General features: G+C 47.6%; 2 protein-coding genes across 3 annotated transcripts in view; one reads left to right on the forward strand and one right to left on the reverse strand.

The window, feature by feature from the left end:
* cep295 (centrosomal protein 295) overlaps window positions 1-5,710 on the reverse strand; it is a 51,562-nt gene extending 45,852 nt beyond the window's left edge. For both annotated transcript variants that reach the window (XM_034168549.1, XM_034168548.1), the window contains exons 1-2: window positions 5,412-5,710; window positions 1,422-1,622 (exon numbers count right to left, since the gene is read on the reverse strand). In XM_034168549.1, the coding sequence (XP_034024440.1) occupies window positions 1,422-1,622; window positions 5,412-5,525 (315 nt within the window). In that variant the 5' untranslated portion in view covers window positions 5,526-5,710. The remainder of the gene's footprint in view (window positions 1-1,421; window positions 1,623-5,411) is intronic.
* A 12,504-nt stretch (window positions 5,711-18,214) lies between these two features.
* Window positions 18,215-20,826, forward strand: part of med17 (mediator complex subunit 17) — a 32,264-nt gene continuing 29,652 nt past the window's right edge. The window contains exons 1-2 of the mRNA XM_034168550.1: window positions 18,215-18,348; window positions 18,606-18,845. Of these exons, the coding sequence (XP_034024441.1) occupies window positions 18,611-18,845 (235 nt within the window). The 5' untranslated portion in view covers window positions 18,215-18,348; window positions 18,606-18,610. The remainder of the gene's footprint in view (window positions 18,349-18,605; window positions 18,846-20,826) is intronic.

Consider the following 20,826-nt stretch of genomic DNA (forward strand, 5'->3'; position numbering starts at 1 on the left):
CAAGCGGGTAGGGTGTGTCAGATTAGCAAACTGGATAAAGCTGGTGGGCGTGCTGTGATTAAGTATCTCACAAAAAAGGAACGTCTCTGAAGGAAATCATGAGGACATAGTAAGGACATCAGGGAAGGATGCCCGTCTTATGCTCCAGTTAAACACTGGTGAGCTGAATTTAAGAAAGACAGAACATGTTTGAAGATTAAGCAAGTTCAGGAAGATCTAGAACTGCCACCTCCATCAATATGATCCAGAAGATCCATGATATGATCCTTCCTGACAGAAGAGTAAGTGAGCGTCACAGCCAGTATTGACCTCTGCCTTCTGGTATGCTGAGGACATCATAATGGTGGACCATCTCCAGAAGGGACAGCCCATCAATGGGGCCCATTATGATTCCCTTTAATAAACAACTGAAGGAGAAAAAGCAGAAGCGACATGGAATGCTCTGACGAGATGTTCTGTTTCACCAGGACAATGCTGTGGTAGATACATCTTCGCAATGGCTGCCATACGTGAATGTGGCTTTGAACGTGTTCCACACCCACCTTATTCCCCTAATTTGGTCCCTTCTGACTTCCATCTGTTTCTAAAAACAAAAAGGCATCTTGCTGGAACTCATTATGATATTGATAATGATGCCATATCTAGCTCCATTACAGCTCCAGGATAAGACCCTCTATGACAGGGGTGGGCAACGAGGGCCAAGACACTGCAGGTTTTCCTTGCAACTAATCACCTCACCAGGTGGGTTGCTGATGAGCTTCTCCCCTGCACATAAACACCTGGTCATTAATGAAATCACCTGCTGAGACACCTGAACATTAATGAAATCACCTGTGAAGGCGAATGGTAGCAAGGAAAACCTGCAATGTCTCGGCCCTTAATGGCACATGATTGCCCACCCCTGCTCTATGAAAATGGTATTAAGGCACTGCAGCACTGCTGGAAAAAGTGTGTGGACTTGCATAGGAATTATGTTGAAAAATAAAGCATTATGTTAATTCAATCACCTCTTGTAAGTAGGATAAATCTGAGCATTCCCGCAAGAGATTTGCTGGTTCCACTCTCTCACTTTGTGTGGTATTATGAGAGACTTTCATCAAATTATATATTTAAACAAATAAATACAGTAAGGAAATTTCCTTTTTACAGAATTGTAGCTTTCTTAAATTACAAACGATCATAGAAAAGGAAGAACACGTAACTATACAAACATACTGCATTTCCTATATGTCTTGTATTCTTTCTAAAGTAAATCTGTCATAAACCAACAGAGAAACACTGATCTGTTCACTGCATATTTTTTAATGTACGAGTATGTGTGGCTTTTTTCCCCACCTGAAGAAATTTTTACTTTGTTTTAGAACTGTAAGACAAATGCCTATAACATACTCATGAAGTACTTTTCTACATGCAGTACTTACATTTTCTTTTGCACTCCTGTGACCCTGACCAAGAAGTTGAAGATTCTCATGGTATAATCTCTGCAGTGTACAAAATTTCTCCTGCTGCTGTTGCTCCCATTTTCCCCTCAGCTCCTCCTCAAGCTGCGCCAGTTCACACCCCCGTCTGAGCTCAACTTCACGGCGGATCTGCAGAGCAATTTTTCGCTGCTGCTGCCGTACCTGTGTGGCAGTCAAAAGCAGTTAAGCATGACTTGTCTGTCAACATAATAAGCATGTACACCTGATTCACATTAAATGCAACCTGAGCTTGACAAGAAGAAGAAGAAGAAAAAAAAGCAGTTCTAAGTAAACGCAATCATGGACATGAATTATGGTTATCAAATTCTGTGGTCAACCATATCCTATGACTCAGTTAGTAAAAATTGTAGTTGTCTGATTCAGCCAATTACCTACTCTAATATTGGGGCACGTAAGCCTATAAGGTATTGTGCATTTTTACATTCATGAGTAAGGATGATGTTTCACCACATTATCTACAAACCCAAATGCCTTATTTCAGATGTGGAAACATTTTGCATATGACCCGAGGGGTCATCGATCTGTCCCATCGTTCATCCTATACACTACATGACACAATGCAATAGTGTTCTATCAACATAATAAGCTTGTTGCATGGAAACATGTACACTCATTTATTGTTTCCTGTTAAGAGTACATCACAATTTTGTAAGTCACAATACTTGCAACCCAGAGATGACACACCAATGATGCAGGGCAGCTGTATATGGAATGTCAATAGTTATAGTTAAGATTTAGTTACTACTGAATAAATGGTAAATGGACTGCATTTATATAGCGCTTTTCCATCTGCATCAGATGCTCAAAGCGCTTTACAATTATGCCTCACATTCACCCCGATGTCAGGGTGCTGCCATTCAAGGCGCTCACTACACACCAGGAGCAATAGGGGATTAAAGACCTTGCCCAAGGGCCCTTAGTGATTTTCCAGTCAGGCGGGGATGTGAACCCAGGATCTTCCGGTCTCAAGCCCAACACCTTAATCGCTAGACCATCACCCCCCCTCTTGAGTGAGTTATTTCTTTGATTATATTTGATAATAGGTCCATTAATGATACACAGACATGGAACGTCTGATAAGGGACGTCTTCACCCCTTGGTTGTCTTTTGAGTCATCCCTCTTTGTGATAACTGGACTCAATATGTCTGTCTCTATAGCATTCCAGTTGCTATAGAACCAGCCTGGAACTATGCCATGAGTTAGAGTGCATTGTTGTTTGGTACGCGCGATCAGTGGTGGGCACAGCTAACCAAAAAGTTAGTGTTGATGACTGCTAATCCACTAACTGAAAAGTTAACTTTTATAGCACTAAACCGATAAACCACTAAAAAATTTAGTGGAAGCTACAGCTAACCGCTAACTTTTAATATTGACTCCAATACACTGTCAGCTACTGACAAGCCAGTTTAAGCACCGCCAAGGCTTCTGAGTAGAATCAAAGACGATCACAAACAACAAGTCAGAGTTTCTGTCTTTGAGCGCACTGTCCACTGCTGTAAGGAAGAGTCATTTACATTCAACATACAGCGCCCCAGACGTGTGATAGTAGACATGAAAAACAAAGCAGGTTTGACTTATGGTTAAACTTAAACTAAACTAATCCGGATAGTTTATCTTCATTTATGTCAACTCTTTCATTTTTACAAAGTGAAGCATTGGTGAAGCATTCGGCTCCCCTCTTATCTATCTGCCCTCCCCCCACAGCCTCCTGTTGTCAAGGCAACTCCAGCATACACAGACAGAGACTCATATGAGCCACCTGCACACATGGGCGCACTCCCCTCCCACCCCCCACCCTCATGTTTCTGGCCATCCCCCCACTACCCTGGCCTCCGCACTGGCACTCCTTTCTCCCTCTGGGAGGTAGCTTAGCTTAGCTGCTGCAGCTTTCTGTTTCCCCCTGAGCTGGCAGCTGCGCAGGATACTGCTGCGGCCACCCCACACTCACATTGCCTCAATTCAGTTGACGGACTGCCTTAAGGTTTAGCATACATAAACAATCAAATGTATATGTATGGTTGTTTTAATTCTGATGTGTGCCATTATTATGTTCAACTAGTAATAATTGTGGATTAATTGCTGTATTTTTGTCAGAGGTGACTGGGTGCCAAGATAATTTTGTTGCACTTGTTGTAACTTTGTTGCACTTGTTATAATAACAATAAAATCTATCTATCATGTGCAGCTGATCCACAACATGAATTCTGCCTTCCAGAACAGTTCTTACATAATCATCTTAATCATCTACCTGTTGGCACATGTGCAGAAGGGCTGGATTGTCATTCCTACACTCATAATGTCATATTTAATAAAAAATAAAAAGCGCACGCAGGAGGCGATCACTGCTGCTGCCACTGCGTTAATGTACCATTGGAGTTTACAGGGTAAACTTAGCCTGTTTGCCTGATTTTTTTTATCTGGGTTTGGGGTCAGCTTCACTTGGCTCAGGCAACTTACATAGGCCAGAATTAATCATTTGTGTGAATGAATTATTTTACCAAAATTAAAATGAAAACCACACTCCTGCCACGAGCAACTGCTGAAAAGTCCTGTAATTGCCGAAGGTACTTGAATGCAGCAGCAGTGATTGCGTACTACGTGCGCTTATTATTTTTATTAAACATAACAATATGAGCGTAAGAATGACAATCCAGCTCTTCTGTACATGAGGCAACAGGTAGGTGAATCAGATGATTATATAAGAGCTGTTTTGGAAGGCAGAATTCACATTGTGAATCTGTTGCACCTGGTGGAAATAACTGCACATGGGAAGTAAATGCGCATTGACACAGACTGATCATTTTACTGCTCTAATTATATATTCAATTATATTTACACTTATATTTATTCCCCTTTTGACAGTTTTGTGTTAGAAATCAATATATATGGATTAGTAACGTAATAGAGGGTTTTCAATCACGTGACCGATTTGCTGCAGGACAGGTGCCATCTCCATTCTGGATTACAAGGAGGCTGGCGCGTGATAGAAAAATGGAGAGAATGTACTCTTATTACGATGCTTTAAATCCTCGAGGTAAAGCTATTTATTGTAACAGATGTGTAGCAGTTGGTTCAGTGGATCTGTATCTTGTACCAGATAGTGAATTTAGTGGTGATGTAACGAACAGTGTCACACTGCGATACTGTGAAATAGGAAGCTGCCAACCAGGTCAGCCTCGCTGGCCTCCTGCCGAGCATCACAGCGGAGCTCTGAAAGTGGAGGTCGTCTTGAAGTCCTGAGCGATTTCTCTCACCAGGCGCTGGAAGGGCAGCTTGCGGATCAGCAGCTCGGTGCTCGAGGACCACAATGCAAATAAGCATCCGTATTGGAAGCGTTCTTGTGTTATCCTCTGCAGTATTTTTATGTATTCTTATATAATTTTACTGCCGAATAAAATAAAATAAAATTCTGGGAGCAGTGGATATCTGGCAGCGGCGGATCTCTCTCAGCACCACGGTGCCGTGAGGCTTCTTCACACCGACATTGAAGCTTCTGCAATTGTTTGCCAAATGCACATAGCGTATCACAGCGGCCACCGCGTCGTAATCCAGAATGGCCGCGGGACACAAAATGACGTGACCGATACGTCACATGAAAACCCTCTATACAGCCATACAGCAGCCACCTCCTGCACATTTCAGTCTAGCCGCAGTAATTTGTTCTCTAAGGTATAATGTTGATTCAGATTAATAACACGTTTTAAAGTGGGATTAAATTTTATCTGAGATTTGAAATATTGGAGTAGGCATTTAAATATGGCTAGAACACATCTATGCAAGCCCGACAATGAAGAGAGAGCCTCGGGTGGTTCTGTGCTTAAAAACGTGCTTGCATTATTTAAAAAAAACAAAAAAAAAAAACATATACTAGTAGGTGAAAGTCACAGTCGAATCACATCAACCTGCTGGATTAAACCAGTTACGCTTACCTGCTGTATTCGCAGTTTTCTCCTCCTTTGACATTCTTCTTGGATCAGCTGAGCCTCCTCGTTAGGGCTCAGGCCGAATCTAACCACATTTCTGTTCATTTCAAAGCGCTTCATCAAACGTTTCCGCCAAAAAACGCAACTTTACCGCTGCGACTGCTAGCCACAGGCTAATGCTCGTTAACATAACCGTTGTGCAAATGTGTAAACCTTCCGTGCATTATTACGGTCGCCTAATCAGAAGTTTGCGTCAGTCGGATATTTTAAACTTTAAAATAAAAAAAACGACAGCATAAAAGCTTTAAAAAAAAAAAGGAGAAACAAATTTTCGATTTTACCCTCTTTTACATCCCACCCGACCCCAACCATTCAAAGTTTTCTTCTTCTTCGTCTTTGTCTTCTTCTTGGTTGTCGGCAGTCTAGGCACGATCAGTGCATTGCTGCTCTCCTCAGGTCATAAGACATATAACACTCTTTAAACTTCATTGAGATAGAGATAACGCTCCTATATTTTCCAAAATAAGCCACAATGCCGTCTTCTTCTTCTTCTTCTTCTTCTTCCTCTCTCTCTCTCTCTCTCTCTCTCTCTCTCTCTCTCTCTCTCTCTCTCTCTCTCTCTCTCTCTCTTTCTTCTTCTTCTTCTTCTTCCTCGCGTTTAATGTCTGTCGGCAACCAGCTTATACGGAGCATTATCGCCACCAACTGTTTGTGTGTGGAGAGTTGATGGAGTCTGACGTATGCTATATTAATAAGGAATTGTGGAGATGAGGGAGGGAAGGGGAGAAAAAAAAAGGTAGGGGGAAATTACACTGTACTATATTCTCTTGAACAACCCTGTTTCCTACAAATATGCCAATACATGCCTCCAAGCTGGTGGTGTAATTGTAGAAAACGAAAGTAATCCCTGAAGTGTTGAACTGCTCTGTCCTAGTGTTCGGACATGTCATTTAGAATTCTTCTCTGTTTGTTGTTTGCTTGACACTCCAGTAACACGTGCTCCACCGTGCACCTTCAAACACTGACCGGTTTCATGTTTTACAATGGTGCTGAGTGTATGATTTTAAACCTGTGTGACGTATATGTAACTGTGTGATTACTACTTCTTCCCTGGGACTCCATCTCTCCTGCCTCCTTGATACAACCTGTCCCTGAATTTGATGTAAAAACCAACTCTTAGATTCCCTGTCCCATTACTTTTGTCATGCATTGTTCATTTCTGTCTTGACTGTTTTGACTTCAGATTTACTAAGTGGAACGTTGACCTGTATTTCTGATTTCAGAGCTGCTTTTGCAAGCTGATCTATTGATCATTGCCTTCAATTCCAGAATGAGACATATTGAAATATTCTGTTGTAGTTTAAATAAGCTTTAAAGAATGTCATTGATCAGATTTGACCTGCAAACAGATTTGACCTTTGAAATGCTGAATATTGCTGCCACTGAATCTGAACAAATGACCTGGTGACTGAACTTCACCTTCTCTATATCCACCACAATTCAAGCAAAATTGGTAGCACTCACTCATCACTCACTCATCTTCAACTGCTTTTCCAGGTTCGGGTCGCGGGGGCAACAGCTCCAGCAGGGGACCCTAGACTTCCCTTTCCCGTGCCACATTGACCACCTCTGACTGGGGGACCCGAGGATTCCCAGGCCAGTGTGGAGATATAATCTCTCCACCTAGTCCTGGGTCTTCCTCGGGGTCTCCTCCCAGATGGACGTGCCTGGAACACCTCCCTAGGGAGGCGCCCAGGAGGCATCCTTACCAGATGCCCGAACCACCTCAGCTGGCTCCTTTCAACACAAAAGGAGCAGCGGCTCTACTCCGTGCTCCCCACGGATGACCGAACTTCTCACCCAGCCACCCTCCTGAGGAAGCCCATTTCGGCCGCTTGCACTCGCGACCAAGTTCTTTCGGTCATGACCCAACCCTCATGACCATAGGTGAGAGTAGGAACAAAGATTGACCAGTAGTTCGAGAGCTTGGCCTTTTGAGTCAGCTCCCTTTTTGTCACAACAGTACGGTTGAGAGAATGCAATACCACCCAAATGCGCTGATTCTCCGGCCAATCTCATGCTCCATTGTCCCCTCACTCGTGAACAAGACCCTGAGGTACTTGAACTCCTTCACTTGGGGCAAGGCCGTATTCCCTACCCGGAGTAGGCAATCCATCGGTTTCCTGCTGAGAACCATGGCCTCAGATTTAGAGGTGCTGATCCTCATCCCAGTTGCTTCATACTCATATTGGTAGCAGTTCCACAGAAAACACAGCTAAATGATCTGACAGTCTTTTTATGATTGACTTATGAAACTGGGGTATATAAACTGCTGCTCCTGTCTTTCTTTCTTTTTGACTGGATCTTTAGATCCATCTGTAAACATATGGATCATATCTGTATATTTCATAGCAAGGTACCGCTGAACTAGACTGACCATCCCACCGTACTTGTTACTGCCCTTTGACAGTTTCTCCATCTCAAAATCTACTCTGGGCATAGGAAAAAATCAAGGAGGAATAATAGACAATAAGACAATAGTATTATGCAATGCGTTAAGTTAGACAAGTTAGATTATTGTCATGCTCAGAAACTAGGCTTATCATTTACTAGTGATGTAAATGAGGTTGTAAGACCTATTTAGACAGGATTAACTTTATATGGGGAGGTGAGGTAATTATTATTACCAGAGTTCATGAGTGATTTGGTCCTGCTATAAGACTTACTTGCACACTCTACAATACTCCTGTCATAGCTCCCCATCTTTGATTCGAAAGTGCAGTTTCCAGAAATAATGCTTCTTTGTTTTGGCAAGACTTTTTTTTTCCTCAAGGGGTGCTTTATATCTCTTGGACTGCTTTCCAGAGTAATGTCTTTGTTGGATGTGCATTTTCATGCCTTTGCTGCTTATTGTTGTGTTGAATATTGTTCCCCAACATTACTGCAAATACTCAATGTGTCCTCCCACTCTATGTCTAATCCCTTTTACAGTGCTTTGTAGTAGATAAAACAGTCTGATACTGATGAAAGACTCTTCTGTTCTCTCATTCTTATAATTTGTCATGGTTCACATCTCTTGTGTTCGGTTTTCTAGTATTACTGAAACGCTTATCACTAGTGCTTTTATTGTGGCATCTGTTCTGTGTTTGTTTCAGTGGCTTTACTTCCTGTCCACAGGGTTATGGTTCCATGTGCAGCTTGACCTCTCCCCTAAGCACTATTTAACTGTCACTCATCTGTCACTCCAGTGCCAGATGGTTGTGCTCTCATCCCTCCCCTCTTGCATTGTTTGAATGAATTGCTTGAATGAATGAATGAATGAATGAATGAAGTGACTTGATTGCTGGCTGAAATGTGAGCATTTTGCCTATTCGTTCACTTTTTAAGATGGTGTTGCATTATGGTTGATTGTCTTTTGAGTCATCCCTCTTTGTGATAACTGGACTCAATATGTATATGGCTGCCGAGTTGCAACATTTCTGTTTTTTCATGTTTGAGAATTTGTTTTTGTGTTTTTATTCATTCATTTATTTTGTTGTTTTGTCTTTGTTTGTCTGGCCAAAGGAGATGGTCACCCCGCTGAGTCTGGTCTGCTTGAGGTTTCTTCTGATAATCAAAAATGCCTCAGGGCATTTTCCTTACCACTGTTGCCAATGTACTCGTTCAGGGGTGGCATCGTTTGTGGCATCCAGTCTGCCCCATGTTTTTATGAAAACAGTGGATAGAAGCGCCAAATTTGGGTAATAATTATCAAATTCAGAAGTGGTGCTGCAAAATATTTCTACCACAAAGGCACCATTTCAGACTAAATGTTGTGAAAGTGTCGTGACACGGACCCACAACAGGGGGCGTTAATGAACGGACAATGGATAAGCCAAAAAGTAACTATTTAATGTTGTGAATCACACAACGACGTACAGACAACAACAATATAGTGACTGTCAATCATACACCAGGTGACGTGTGGGCAGGCTCGACGATAGAAGACGCCTGGTGAGAGAAGCCGGATCCACACAGCTTCCACCACCAACGGAGCTGAAGAACACCGGAGCCGCCAAGCCCTGCGCCCCAGGTGGCCGCTGTCTTCAGCAGTCAGACCCGGTACTGCTGGCAGAGAACAAAGACAGTCCAGATGAGTGTGAGGTCGCACACTCAGTAATCCCACAGTCTGTGTTCAGTAAAGGAGGGAGAACCTCCACCTCCAATCACACACTTGTGCAGCTCCTGTCTAACCACTTATCTGGTTGGAGTGTGAAGCGAAGCCGTCGCTGATCACACCAAACGCCAATCCCACAGATAAGGACACACCACAGGATAACGGCTGCAAGAGAAGTTCAGATTATTACTCAACATTTCGAGTCAGCAGAGAAAATACCTGATTGGTAGCTGATTTCTCGGCGGGGAGGTGGAGTTGCAGTCCGGCCTTTATGGTGGTGGTGATGAGTAGTGGATGAGTGACAGCTGGTACGGATGATGAGTGACAGCTGTCACTCCTGGTCGCTCCGACGCCCTCTCGTGCTTGAAGCCTGCACTTCAAGCAGGGCACCATCTTGTGGTGGTGGGCCAGCAGACCCCCCCTCAACGGGTGCCTCCTGGCGCCCGACCAGGCTTGTCCAGGTGACGGGTGTAGAAGTCGGCCAGGAGGGCCGGGTCCAGGATGAAGCTCCTCTTCACCCAGGAGCGCTCTTCGGGGCCATAACCCTCCCAGTCCACCAGATACTGGAACCCCCGGCCCTTTCGACGGACGTCCAGGAGCCGGCGTACCGTCCACGCGGGCTCCCCGTCAATGATCCGGGCAGGAGGCAGCGCTGGTCCCGGGGCACACAGTGGTGAGGTATGGCAGGGCTTGAGTCTTGACACATGAAACACAGGGTGTATCCGCAGTGAAGCTGAAGCTGCCAGCTTCACTGCGGCCGGACTGAGGACTTTGAGTATTGGAAATGGTCCGATGTACCTGTCCTTAAGTTTCTGGGATTCCACCTGCAGGGGGATGTCCTTAGTGGATAGCCAAACCTCCTGCCCGGGCTGGTATGCAGGGGCCGGGGAACGCCGGTGGTCTGCATGGGCCTTAGCCCTCGTCCGGGCTCCGAGCAGGGCAGAGCGGGCGGTACGCCACACCCGACGGCACTTACTCAGATGGGCATGGACCGAGGGCACCCCGACCTCTCCCTCCACCAGTGGAAACAATGGGGGCTGGTACCCCAAACACACCTCAAATGGGGAGAGGCCGGTGGCAGATGAGACTTGGCTATTATGAGCGTACTCGATCCAGGCCAGATGGTCACTCCAGGCCGTCGGGTGCGTGGAGGTCACGCAGCGGAGGGCCTGCTCCAGTTCCTGGTTAGTCCGCTCTGCCTGCCTGTTCGTCTGGGGGTGGTACCCAGACGAGAGACTGATGGTGGCCCCCAGTTCCCTGCAGAAACTCCTCCAGACCTGGGAGGAGAACTGAGGACCACGATCTGAGACAATGTCTGATGGAATCCCATGCAGACGCACGACGTGGGGGACCAGGAGGTCTGCAGTCTCCTGGGCCGTCTGGAGCTTCGGGAGGGCCACGAAGTGGGCCGCCTTGGAGAACTGGTCCACTATCGTAAAGATGGTGGTGTTGCCCTGGGACGGCGGGAGGCCCGTGACAAAGTCCAGGCCAATATGAGACCAGGGGCGACGAGGCACAGGCAGAGGCTGGAGGAGGCCTTGGGCCTTGTGATGGTCAGCTTTGCCCCTGGCACAGGTGGTGCAGGCCTGGACATACTCCCGGACGTCGGCTTCCATAGACGCCCACCAGAAGCGCTGCCGGACCACTGCCACGGTCCTTCGCACCCCTGGGTGACAGGAGAGCTTGGAACCGTGACAGAAGTCAAGGACCGCAGCCCTGGCCTCTGGTGGGATGTACAGTTTGTTCTTCGGACCTGTCCCCGGGTCCGGGCTCCGTGTCAGGGCCTCCCGGACGGTCTTCTCCACGTCCCAGGTAAGGGCGGCCACGACAGTGGACTCGGGGATGATGGTTTCAGGGGGGTCTGACAGCTCGGTCTTGACCTCCTCTTCGTGCACCCGGGACAGGGCGTCAGATCGTGAAAACCGTAAATGGTACCGATGCTCCCTCCAACAGGTGTCTCCACTCCTCAAGAGCCTCCTTCACCGCAAGAAGTTCCCGATTGCCGACGTCATAGTTCCGTTCAGCTGGGGTCAACCTGCGGGAAAAGTAGGCACATGGATGGAGAACCTTGTCGGACTACCCGCTCTGGGACAGCACGGCTCCTATCCCTGAGTCAGAGGCATCCACTTCAACAACAAACTGGCGCTTGGGATCGGGCTGCACCAGAACCGGTGCAGTCGAGAACCGGCGTTTCAACTCCCTAAACGCGGCTTCGCACCGATCCGACCAGGTGAAGGGGACTTTTGTGGAGGTCAGGGCTGTCAGGGGGCTAACTACCTGACTGTAGCCCTTGACGAACCTCCGGTAGAAATTTGCAAAACCGAGGAACTGTTGTAGTTTCCTACGGTTCGTTGGTTGGGGCCAATCTCTCACCGCCGCAACCTTGGCCGGATCAGGGGCGACGGAGTTGGAGGAGATGATGAACCCCAAGAAGGACAAAGAAGTGCGGTGGAACTCACACTTCTCGCCCTTCACAAACAGCCGGTTCTCCAACAACCGCTGTAGGACCTGAGGTACATGCTTGCCATGGGTCTCAGGATCCGGAGAAAAGATGAGTATATCGTCTAGATATACGAAGACAAACCGATGCAGGAAGTCCCGCAAGACGTCATTAACCAACGCTTGGAACGTCGCGGGCGCATTGGTGAGGCCGAACGGCATGACCAGGTACTCAAAGTGACCTAACGGGGTGTTAAATGCCGTCTTCCACTCGTCTCCCTCCCGGCTCCGAACCAGGTGATAAGCATTCCTAAGATCAAATTTCGTGAAAATTTGGGCTCCATGCAGGGGCGTGAACACTGAATCCAACAGAGGTAACAGGTATCGGTTGCGAACCGTGATCTCGTTCAGCCCTCTGTAATCAATGCATGGACGGAGTCCGCCGTCCTTCTTGCCCACAAAAAAGAAACCAGCACCCATCGGGGAGGTGGAGTTCCGGATCAACCCGGCAGCTAACAAGTCCTGGATGTAGGTCTCCATTGATTCGCGTTCCGGACGTGAGAGGTTGTACAGCCTGCTGGACGGGTACTCAGCGCCCGGTATCAAATCAATGGCACAATCGTACGGACGGTGCGGGGGCAGCGTGAGTGCCAGATCCTTGCTGAAGACGTCAGCAAGGTCGTGGTACTCGGCTGGCACCGCCGCCAGATTGGGGGGGACTAAAACCTCCTCCTTAGCTGTCACACCGGGTGGAACCGAGGATCCTAAACACTCCCGGTGGCAGGTTTCGCTCCACTGAACCACAACCCCAGACGGCCAATCAATCCGGGGATTGTGTTTTAATACCCATGGAAAACCCAAAATCACTCGGGAGGTAGAAGGTGTTACATAAAACACAATCTCTTCCCTGTGATTCCCAGACACCACCAATGTCACTGGCTGTGTCTGGTGTGTGATTAGTGGAAGAAGGGTGCCATCTAGCACCCGCACTGACAATGGTGACGGTAAGGCCACTAGAGGGAGCCCGACCTCCTTTGCCCATCTGCTATCCAGCAGATTCCCCTCCGACCCCGTGTCCACCAGTGTTGGGGCGTGAAGGGTTAGATCCCCACTCAGGATCGTGACTGGGATTCGTGCAGATCGTCGGGGTTTCCCCACGTGGGTGTTGTGACCCACCCTTAGCCCAGTCTCTAAGGACGAGTGCTGTTGTTTTGACCGTTTGGGGCATTCTCTCTGTATGTGCTCGGGAGAGCTGCAGAGAAAACACTCTCCACGGATCAGCCTCCTTTGTCTCTGATCTGATCGTTTTTTTGGCCCTGCTCGTTTCCATAGCAACGTCAGCAGGGGGAGCTGTTGTCACGTGGAGAGCCCTGGCAGTGGAGTGTGGGGAAGTCGGCTTCCTTTCGGACCCGGGAGGAAGAGGGATGGCCTGTGCCGGGCCACGCCCCTCGTCTCGTTCCCATCCGTGTTCCGTTAATCGGTTGTCTAACCGTATAACCAGGTCGATAAGCCCACCTAAATCCCGCGGCTCGTCCTTCGCCACCAGGTGCTCCTTAAGGACCAGAGACAGTCCGTTTACAAAGGCGGCGTGGAGCGCAACAGCATTCCAGCCGGCTCGCGCTGCCGCGATGCGGAAGTCGACTGCATACTTCGCTGCGCTCCGACGCCCCTGCCGTATCGACAGCAGCACACTTGAAGCGGTCTCGCCTCTATGAGGGTGGTCGAACACCTGTCGGAACTCCCTCACAAACTCAGTATAAACCGTTAGGAGCCGTGAATTCTGCTCCCAAAGCGCCGTAGCCCAGGCGCGTGCCTCTCCTCGAAGCAAATTGATCACATAAGCCACCCGGCTGCCGTCTGCTGCGTACATGACGGGATGCTGTGAAAAGACGAGCGAGCACTGCATCAAGAAGTCCGCGCACGTCTCCACACAGCCTCCGTACGGCTCCGGAGGGCTTATGTATGCTTCAGGGGAAGGTGGGGGGGGGGTTCGTTGAACGACCAGCGGAATGTCTGTTTCTGGCACACGGTCAGCAGGAGGAGGTGCTGCAGCAGCGCCCTGAGCACGCGCTTCCACCTGGGCGGTGAGAGCCTCCATCCTACGATTGAGAACACTGCTCTGCTCGGTAATTAAGTCCAACCGAGTGGTAAAGGCGGTTAAGATGTGCTGCAGCTCACCCAACACGCCTCCTGCTGGAGCCTGTGCACCTCGCTCTCCCATTGGCTGTTCAAGCGATGGTTGACGCCCCTCGGGATCCATGACGCTGGCCGAGAAATCCTGTTGTGAAAGTGTCGTGACACGGACCCACAACAGGGGGCGTTAATGAACGGACAATGGATAAGCCAAAAAGTAACAATTTAATGTTGTAAATCACACAACGACGTACAGACAATAACAATATAGTGACTGTCAATCATACACCAGGTGACGTGTGGGCAGGCTCGACGATAGAAGATGCCTGGCGAGAGAGAAGCCGGATCCACACAGCTTCCACCACCAACGGAGCTGAAGAACACCGGAGCCGCCAAGCCCTGCGCCCCAGGTGGCCGCTGTCTTCAGCAGTCAGACCCTTTACTGCTGGCAGAGAACAGAGACAGTCCAGATGAGTGTGAAGTCGCACACTCAGTAATCCCACAGTCAGTGTTCAGTAAAGGAGGGAGAACCTCCACCTCCAATCACACACTTGTGCAGCTCCTGTCTAACCACTTATCTGGTTGGAGTGTGAAGCGAAGCCGTCGCTGATCACACCAAACGCCAATCCCACAGATAAGGACACACCATAGGATAACGGCTGCAAGAGAAGTTCAGATTATTCTCAACGTTTCGAGTCAGCAGAGAAAATACCTGATTGGTAGCTGATTTCTCGGCGGGGAGGTGGAGTTGCAGTCCGGCCTTTATGGTGGTGGTGATGAGTAGTGGATGAGTGACAGCTGGTACGGATGATGAGTGACAGCTGTCACTCCTGGTCGCTCCGACGCCCTCTCGTGCTTGAAGCCCGCCCTTCAAGCAGGGCGCCATCTTGTGGTGGTGGGCCAGCAGTACCTCCTCTTCAGTGGCCCACACAACACTAAATTCAAGATGGGCATCATATAATTTACAAATCTGCATATATTAAAAACTATAAGTCTCAGGAAGACAAAAGTAGTGTTGATGTAAAGGTTTTCAGGTTCAAGGAGCAAAATGCAAGGTAAATTAATGTCCTATGACCACTCAGTGACCTTGAAATATTATTGAAAAGATTAAAATCAGTAACAGCATGAACAAAAGCTTAAATCATTTACAGTATATGTCAAAACTAATGTTCCAATGTGTATATTCCACCGAGCGCGGACGTGCACGAGGCCGAGCGCGCGCTCGCGGATCAGATTATGAGCGTGGAGAGAGACTTTCCGGACTCTCTTGTTATAATTCTCGGTGATTTTAACAAAGGGAATCTCAGTCAGGAATTAACAAAATACAAACAGTTTGTTAAATGCCCGACGTTAGATCATTGTCACACGACAGTGAGCGGCGCCTACCGCGCGGTGGTCCGTGCAGCTTTGGGACTCTCAGATCACGTGATGGTCCACTTGATCCCCACATACAGACAGAGACTAAAACTCTCTAAACCTGTTGTGAGGACATCTAATGTGTGGAGCAATGAAGCTGTAGAGGAGCTACGCGCGTGCTTGGCCACCACAGATTGGGATATGTTTGAGGCTTCAACAGACAGTCTAGATGACTACACGGACACTGTGACGTCATATATTCATTTCTGTGAAGACAGCACACCTAAACTCCAGCAGCTCCGTCAGCAGTTAGAGGTGGCTTTCAGAGAAGGAGACAGAGACAGCTATAGAGGTGCAAAGTACAGATTTAGCAAGGAGGTGGCAAAGGCTAAATCCATGTACAGTTCACGTCTGCAGCAAAGGTTCTCTGCCAACGACTCGACCTCTGTGTGGAGGGGGTTGAAAGAGATCACCAACTACAAGCCCAAAGCACCTCGTTCTCTTGACGACCTGAAGCTGGCCAACGACCTGAACGTCTTCTATTCACGCTTTGAAGACAAGGACTCACACTTCCCCACCCCCCACACAACTGGATATTCAAACACTCTGGACCTCCCCCCTCTCACCGTTGCCCTCTCGGTCCAAGAGGAGGACGTGAGAAGACACTTCAAAAGGCTGAATCCACGTAAGGCCCTGGGCCCAAACTGTGTCTCTCCTGCCACCCTGAGACACTGCGCTGATAAGCTGGCCCCAGTCTTCACGGGGATCTTAAACACCTCCCTGGAGTCATGCCATGTTCCAGTCTGCTTCAAGTCCTCCATTATAGTTCCAGTCCCCAAGAAACCACGCATCACTGGACTTAATGACTACAGGCCTGTGGCTCTCACATCTGTAGTCATGAAGACCTTCGAACGCCTGGTTTTATCCCACCTGAAGTCCATCACCGACCCCCTCCTGGACCCACTGCAGTTTGCCTACAGAGCCAACAGGTCTGTAGACGACGCCATAAACCTGGCCCTGCACTCCATCCTGCAGTACCTGGATTCCCCAGGAACCTACGCTAGGATCCTGTTTGTGGACTTCAGCTCTGCATTCAACACCATCCTTCCGGCTTTGCTCCAGGACAAGCTTTCTCTGCTCCACGTGTCCGACTCCACCTGCAGGTGGATCGCAGACTTCCTGACGGACCGGAGTCAGCATGTGAGGCTGGGAAAAATGTCTCGAACACTCGGGCTCTCAGCACAGGATCTCCGCAGGGCTGTGTCCTTTCCCCTCTGTACACTAACTGCTGCACCTCCAGCCACGACTCCGTAAAGCTCATCAAGTTTGCGGACGACACCACCCTCATCGGACTCATTTCGGATGGGGATGAGTCTGCCTACAGGAGGGAGGTGGACCGGCTGGTGAACTGGTGTAGCAGCAACAACTTGGAGCTTAACGCCCAGAAAACAGTGGAGATGATTGTGGACTTCAGGAAAGTCACAGCCCCCCACCCTCCCTCGCCCTCACCAACAGCCCCATCACCACTGTGGACTGTCACCGCTTCCTCGGCACCACCATCACCCAGGACCTCAAGTGGGAGTCAACCATCAGCTCCCTCATCAAGAAGGCCCAGCAGAGGATGTACTTCCTGCTGCAGCTGAAGAAGGCCAAGCTGCCTGTCCAGCTGATGGTGCAGTTCTACACGGCCATCATCGAGTCCATCCTCTGCTCCTCCATCACGGTGTGGTACGCCGGTGCCACAGCCAGGGACAGACACAGACTGCAGCGCATTGTGGCCTCTGCTGAGAAGGTGATCGGCTGTAGCCTTACATCTCTCCACGACCTGCACGTCTCCAGGACTCTGGGCCGAGCAGGTCGGATCACAGCTGACCCTTCTCACCCTGCACAGAGTCTATTCAAACCACTCCCCTCGGGCAGGAGGCTACGGTCCATCCGGACCAGAACCTCCCCGCCATAAGAACAGTTTCTTCCCCTCTGCCGTTAGACTCATGAACTCCTCATAACTCAGTCACCTTAACCTTAACTCTGTCACTTTATCATTTTATCACGGGTCACTTTAGACAATGTACTTTGATTTTAATTGCACTCCTCCCACTGCACTGTTTTTTTCTGTTCCTCTATCTTTCTGTTTTGCTGTTGCACACAGCCTTTCATATTTCATATGTCATTTTTTCTCTTTATTTTGTCTTATTTTGGCTCATATTGTATATTTTATCTTATTTTATTTTATATTGCTCTCTGTTTAATGTTGCACCATTATATCGATCAAATTCCTAGTCTGTGAATCCTGTTCATTGGCAATGGCAATAAACTTCTTCTGATTCTGAATGTAGATTTTCATTGTCGTGGAATTCAGTAAAGACCAAAAGAGTGAACTCTTGTCACATCTGGAACATACAAAAGCCATACAAAAAGTTGATACTGATGTTTTGGTGGTCACTGGACATTAATTTACCTTGCATTGTGCTATTGTGCCCATAAAAGTATATTTGTCTTCCCTATAATGTTTAACAGATGCATGCCTGTGAATTTTATGTTGCCCATCTTAAATTTTGCCTTAAATGACACCTTTCTGGAAGACATATTTCATGGTACCCCTTCTGAAATTCTTATCCATAGACATTTTCTGCCAATTTTGGTGCTTTTATCCACCTTTAGTTTTAGATATTGTTCGTGTGGGAATCCTTGCCCACCAACAGATGGCGCCAACATGCTATCAAGCTGTATGTTAAACGCCTGAAATACAAGAAAAAGAAGAACAACAGCAACAACTTTAGCGGCATCTGTGTAAAATTTTGTTATTACATGTGTTAATATTTACTTGCTGAAGTAGAGACTGTGTGATAGATATCGCAGGTAAGATGTCGACAAATCAGTGTTTTATTCTGTAGGGAAAGAAAGCTCATGATTGAACCAGATACGATGTTTATACATGGTCAAGCGCTAGCTACTTTAGCTAGCTGATAAGTTGTCTAATGGCTTTTTAACTCCCCCATAGTGTTTTTATTGTTATTTTTTATTATTAAATATTTGTGACGTGCAGATTGTGTTTCCCCAGTACGGGAGAGGTTTGTGTGGCTAACTAAGGGACTAGCTGCTGGCTTTTCTTCCAGTCGTGATGTCCGGTGGTCCAGCGGTGCGGGTCAGCATCGAGCTGTCCTCTGAGAAGCAGGTGCAGGAGGTGGCCCTCGATGGGACAGAGACATATGTCCCCCCGCTGTCCATGTCCCAAAATCTATCCAAACTGGCCCAAAGGATCGACTTTAGCCAAGGATCGGACTCAGAGGAGGACGGTGCCGAGGTCGAAGCCAGAGACCGTGAGTGGATCAAACAGGAGCCAGAGGAAGAAGAAGGTACTGATCTACACAGTTCCTGTGTTTCATCTAACAGCTGTCATGTCTGAAATCACGCGGATTTGATTTGGAGCCAGTCAGATAGTATATAAAAGAAACATAATAAATAAAAATAATGGAACATATATACACCAAAACTAAAAATATGCATATTGATCATGTAATCAGTTTCAGAGTAAAAAGCACAATAATAAGATCACCTCTGAAAATAGACCTAAATGGTACAACTTAAGGTAAGTAATTTATTTTGGAGTGTGAAAGTAAGTGATAATATTCTTATTTCCATCGGGGTACTGGAGATAAAAATAAAAAATTCATTTATTCATTTTCTGCTGCTTAATCCTGTCAGATCTCAGAAGCTAAGCAGTGCAGGATCTGGTTAGTACTTGGATGGGAGACCTCTTCGGAACACCAGCGGCTGTGTGTGTTTCTCCAGGTAAAACTGGAGTTGCGTCAGATAGGGCATCCGGCGTAAAACTTGTGCCACATGCCAATGTGGATCTGTCTGTATCCGCTGTGGTGACCCTGAACAGAACGGGAGAAGCTGAATGGACAACAACAATGTTTGCGATGGCAGTAGGACCAAGCAGCTCACCCCACACTTCCCTATCCTTGGCCAAGTTTCTAACTGTTCACACTGGGTCTTGGGGCATTCTCAAATCAGATCAGTGATATAATCCCTCCAGTGTGTTCTGGTTCTTTCCCTGGGCCTCCTCCCAATTGGACGTGGCGATAACCTGGGGGCATCCTCACCAGATGTCCAATCCACCTCAGCTGACTCTTTTTGATGCGAAGAAACAGCTGCCCTACTCTGAGTCCCTCCTGGATATTCAAGCTTCTCATCCTGTCCCTGAACGTGAGCTTAGATACCTGATGGAGGAATCTCAATTTCCACCTCTTGTGTCCACATCCTTGTTTTCGGTTATTACCCAAAGTTCATGATCGTAGGAGTGTAAGTTATCTGAAGAATCAAGAGTTTCACTTTCTGCCTCTGCTCTTTCTTCACCACAACGGTCCGGTACAGTGTCCACATGACATCAGGTGCAGCCCCAGTCCATCTTTCAATCTCACGGTCAGTTTTACCTCCACTTGTGAACAAGACCCCGAGATACTTGAACTCCTCCACTTGGGGCAACAACTTTCCCCTGACCCACAGGGGACAATCCACCCTTTTCTGATAGAGGACCATGATCTCAGATTATAAAGGTGCAGATCCTCATCCCACTCGCTTCACACTCTGCCTCCTTTCTGCCCAGTGCACATCCGAGGCCACTGCCTGATGAAGCAAACAGAACCACATCATCTGTAAAAAGCAGAGATGCAACTCTGAGGTCACCAAATGGGACACCCTACAGTTCCTAACTGCACCTTGAAATCCCATTCACAAACATCACAAACAGGATTGGTGACAAGGGGCAGCCCTGGCAGAGTTCAACACCCACCGGGAGCAAGTCTGATGTAATGCAGTGAATGTGGACACAACTCCTACTTTGGTCATATACAGACTGGATCATGCATTACAGCTTTTCCAGTACCCCATGCTACTGCAGCGCCCAACACAGGACATCTGGAAGGACCTGGTTGTGTGCCTTTTCCAAGTCAACAAAACACAACATAAAATGCATATAGACTGGTTGGACATACTCCCAAGACCCTTCTGATATCAGTGCAGTTCCTCTATAATAGGAACAAACTCTCCCCCCTTTTAATAGATTCAGGTGTACAGCCATGTACATAAGTAGCTGGCAGTAACACAACTTTTGTAGTTTTCCCTGTATATCAACACAGTAGAGTTGCAGCAAACAAAAGTTGCACTGTGCACATTTTGTTTTTCCAGTCATAGCTACAGAACCCTAAAATTCCATCAGAACTGTCAGGGGTGTCTTGGTGGCTTCTATCACTAGTCTCCTTCCATAACCTCTCACTTTTGAAGAATTGCCTGCTCCAGACAGATTTACCATACAGTACTGTTTTGTATTTC

The sequence above is a fragment of the Thalassophryne amazonica genome, chromosome 4 (genome assembly GCF_902500255.1).
Source record: "Thalassophryne amazonica chromosome 4, fThaAma1.1, whole genome shotgun sequence".
In the NCBI taxonomy this organism is placed as follows: domain Eukaryota; kingdom Metazoa; phylum Chordata; class Actinopteri; order Batrachoidiformes; family Batrachoididae; genus Thalassophryne; species Thalassophryne amazonica.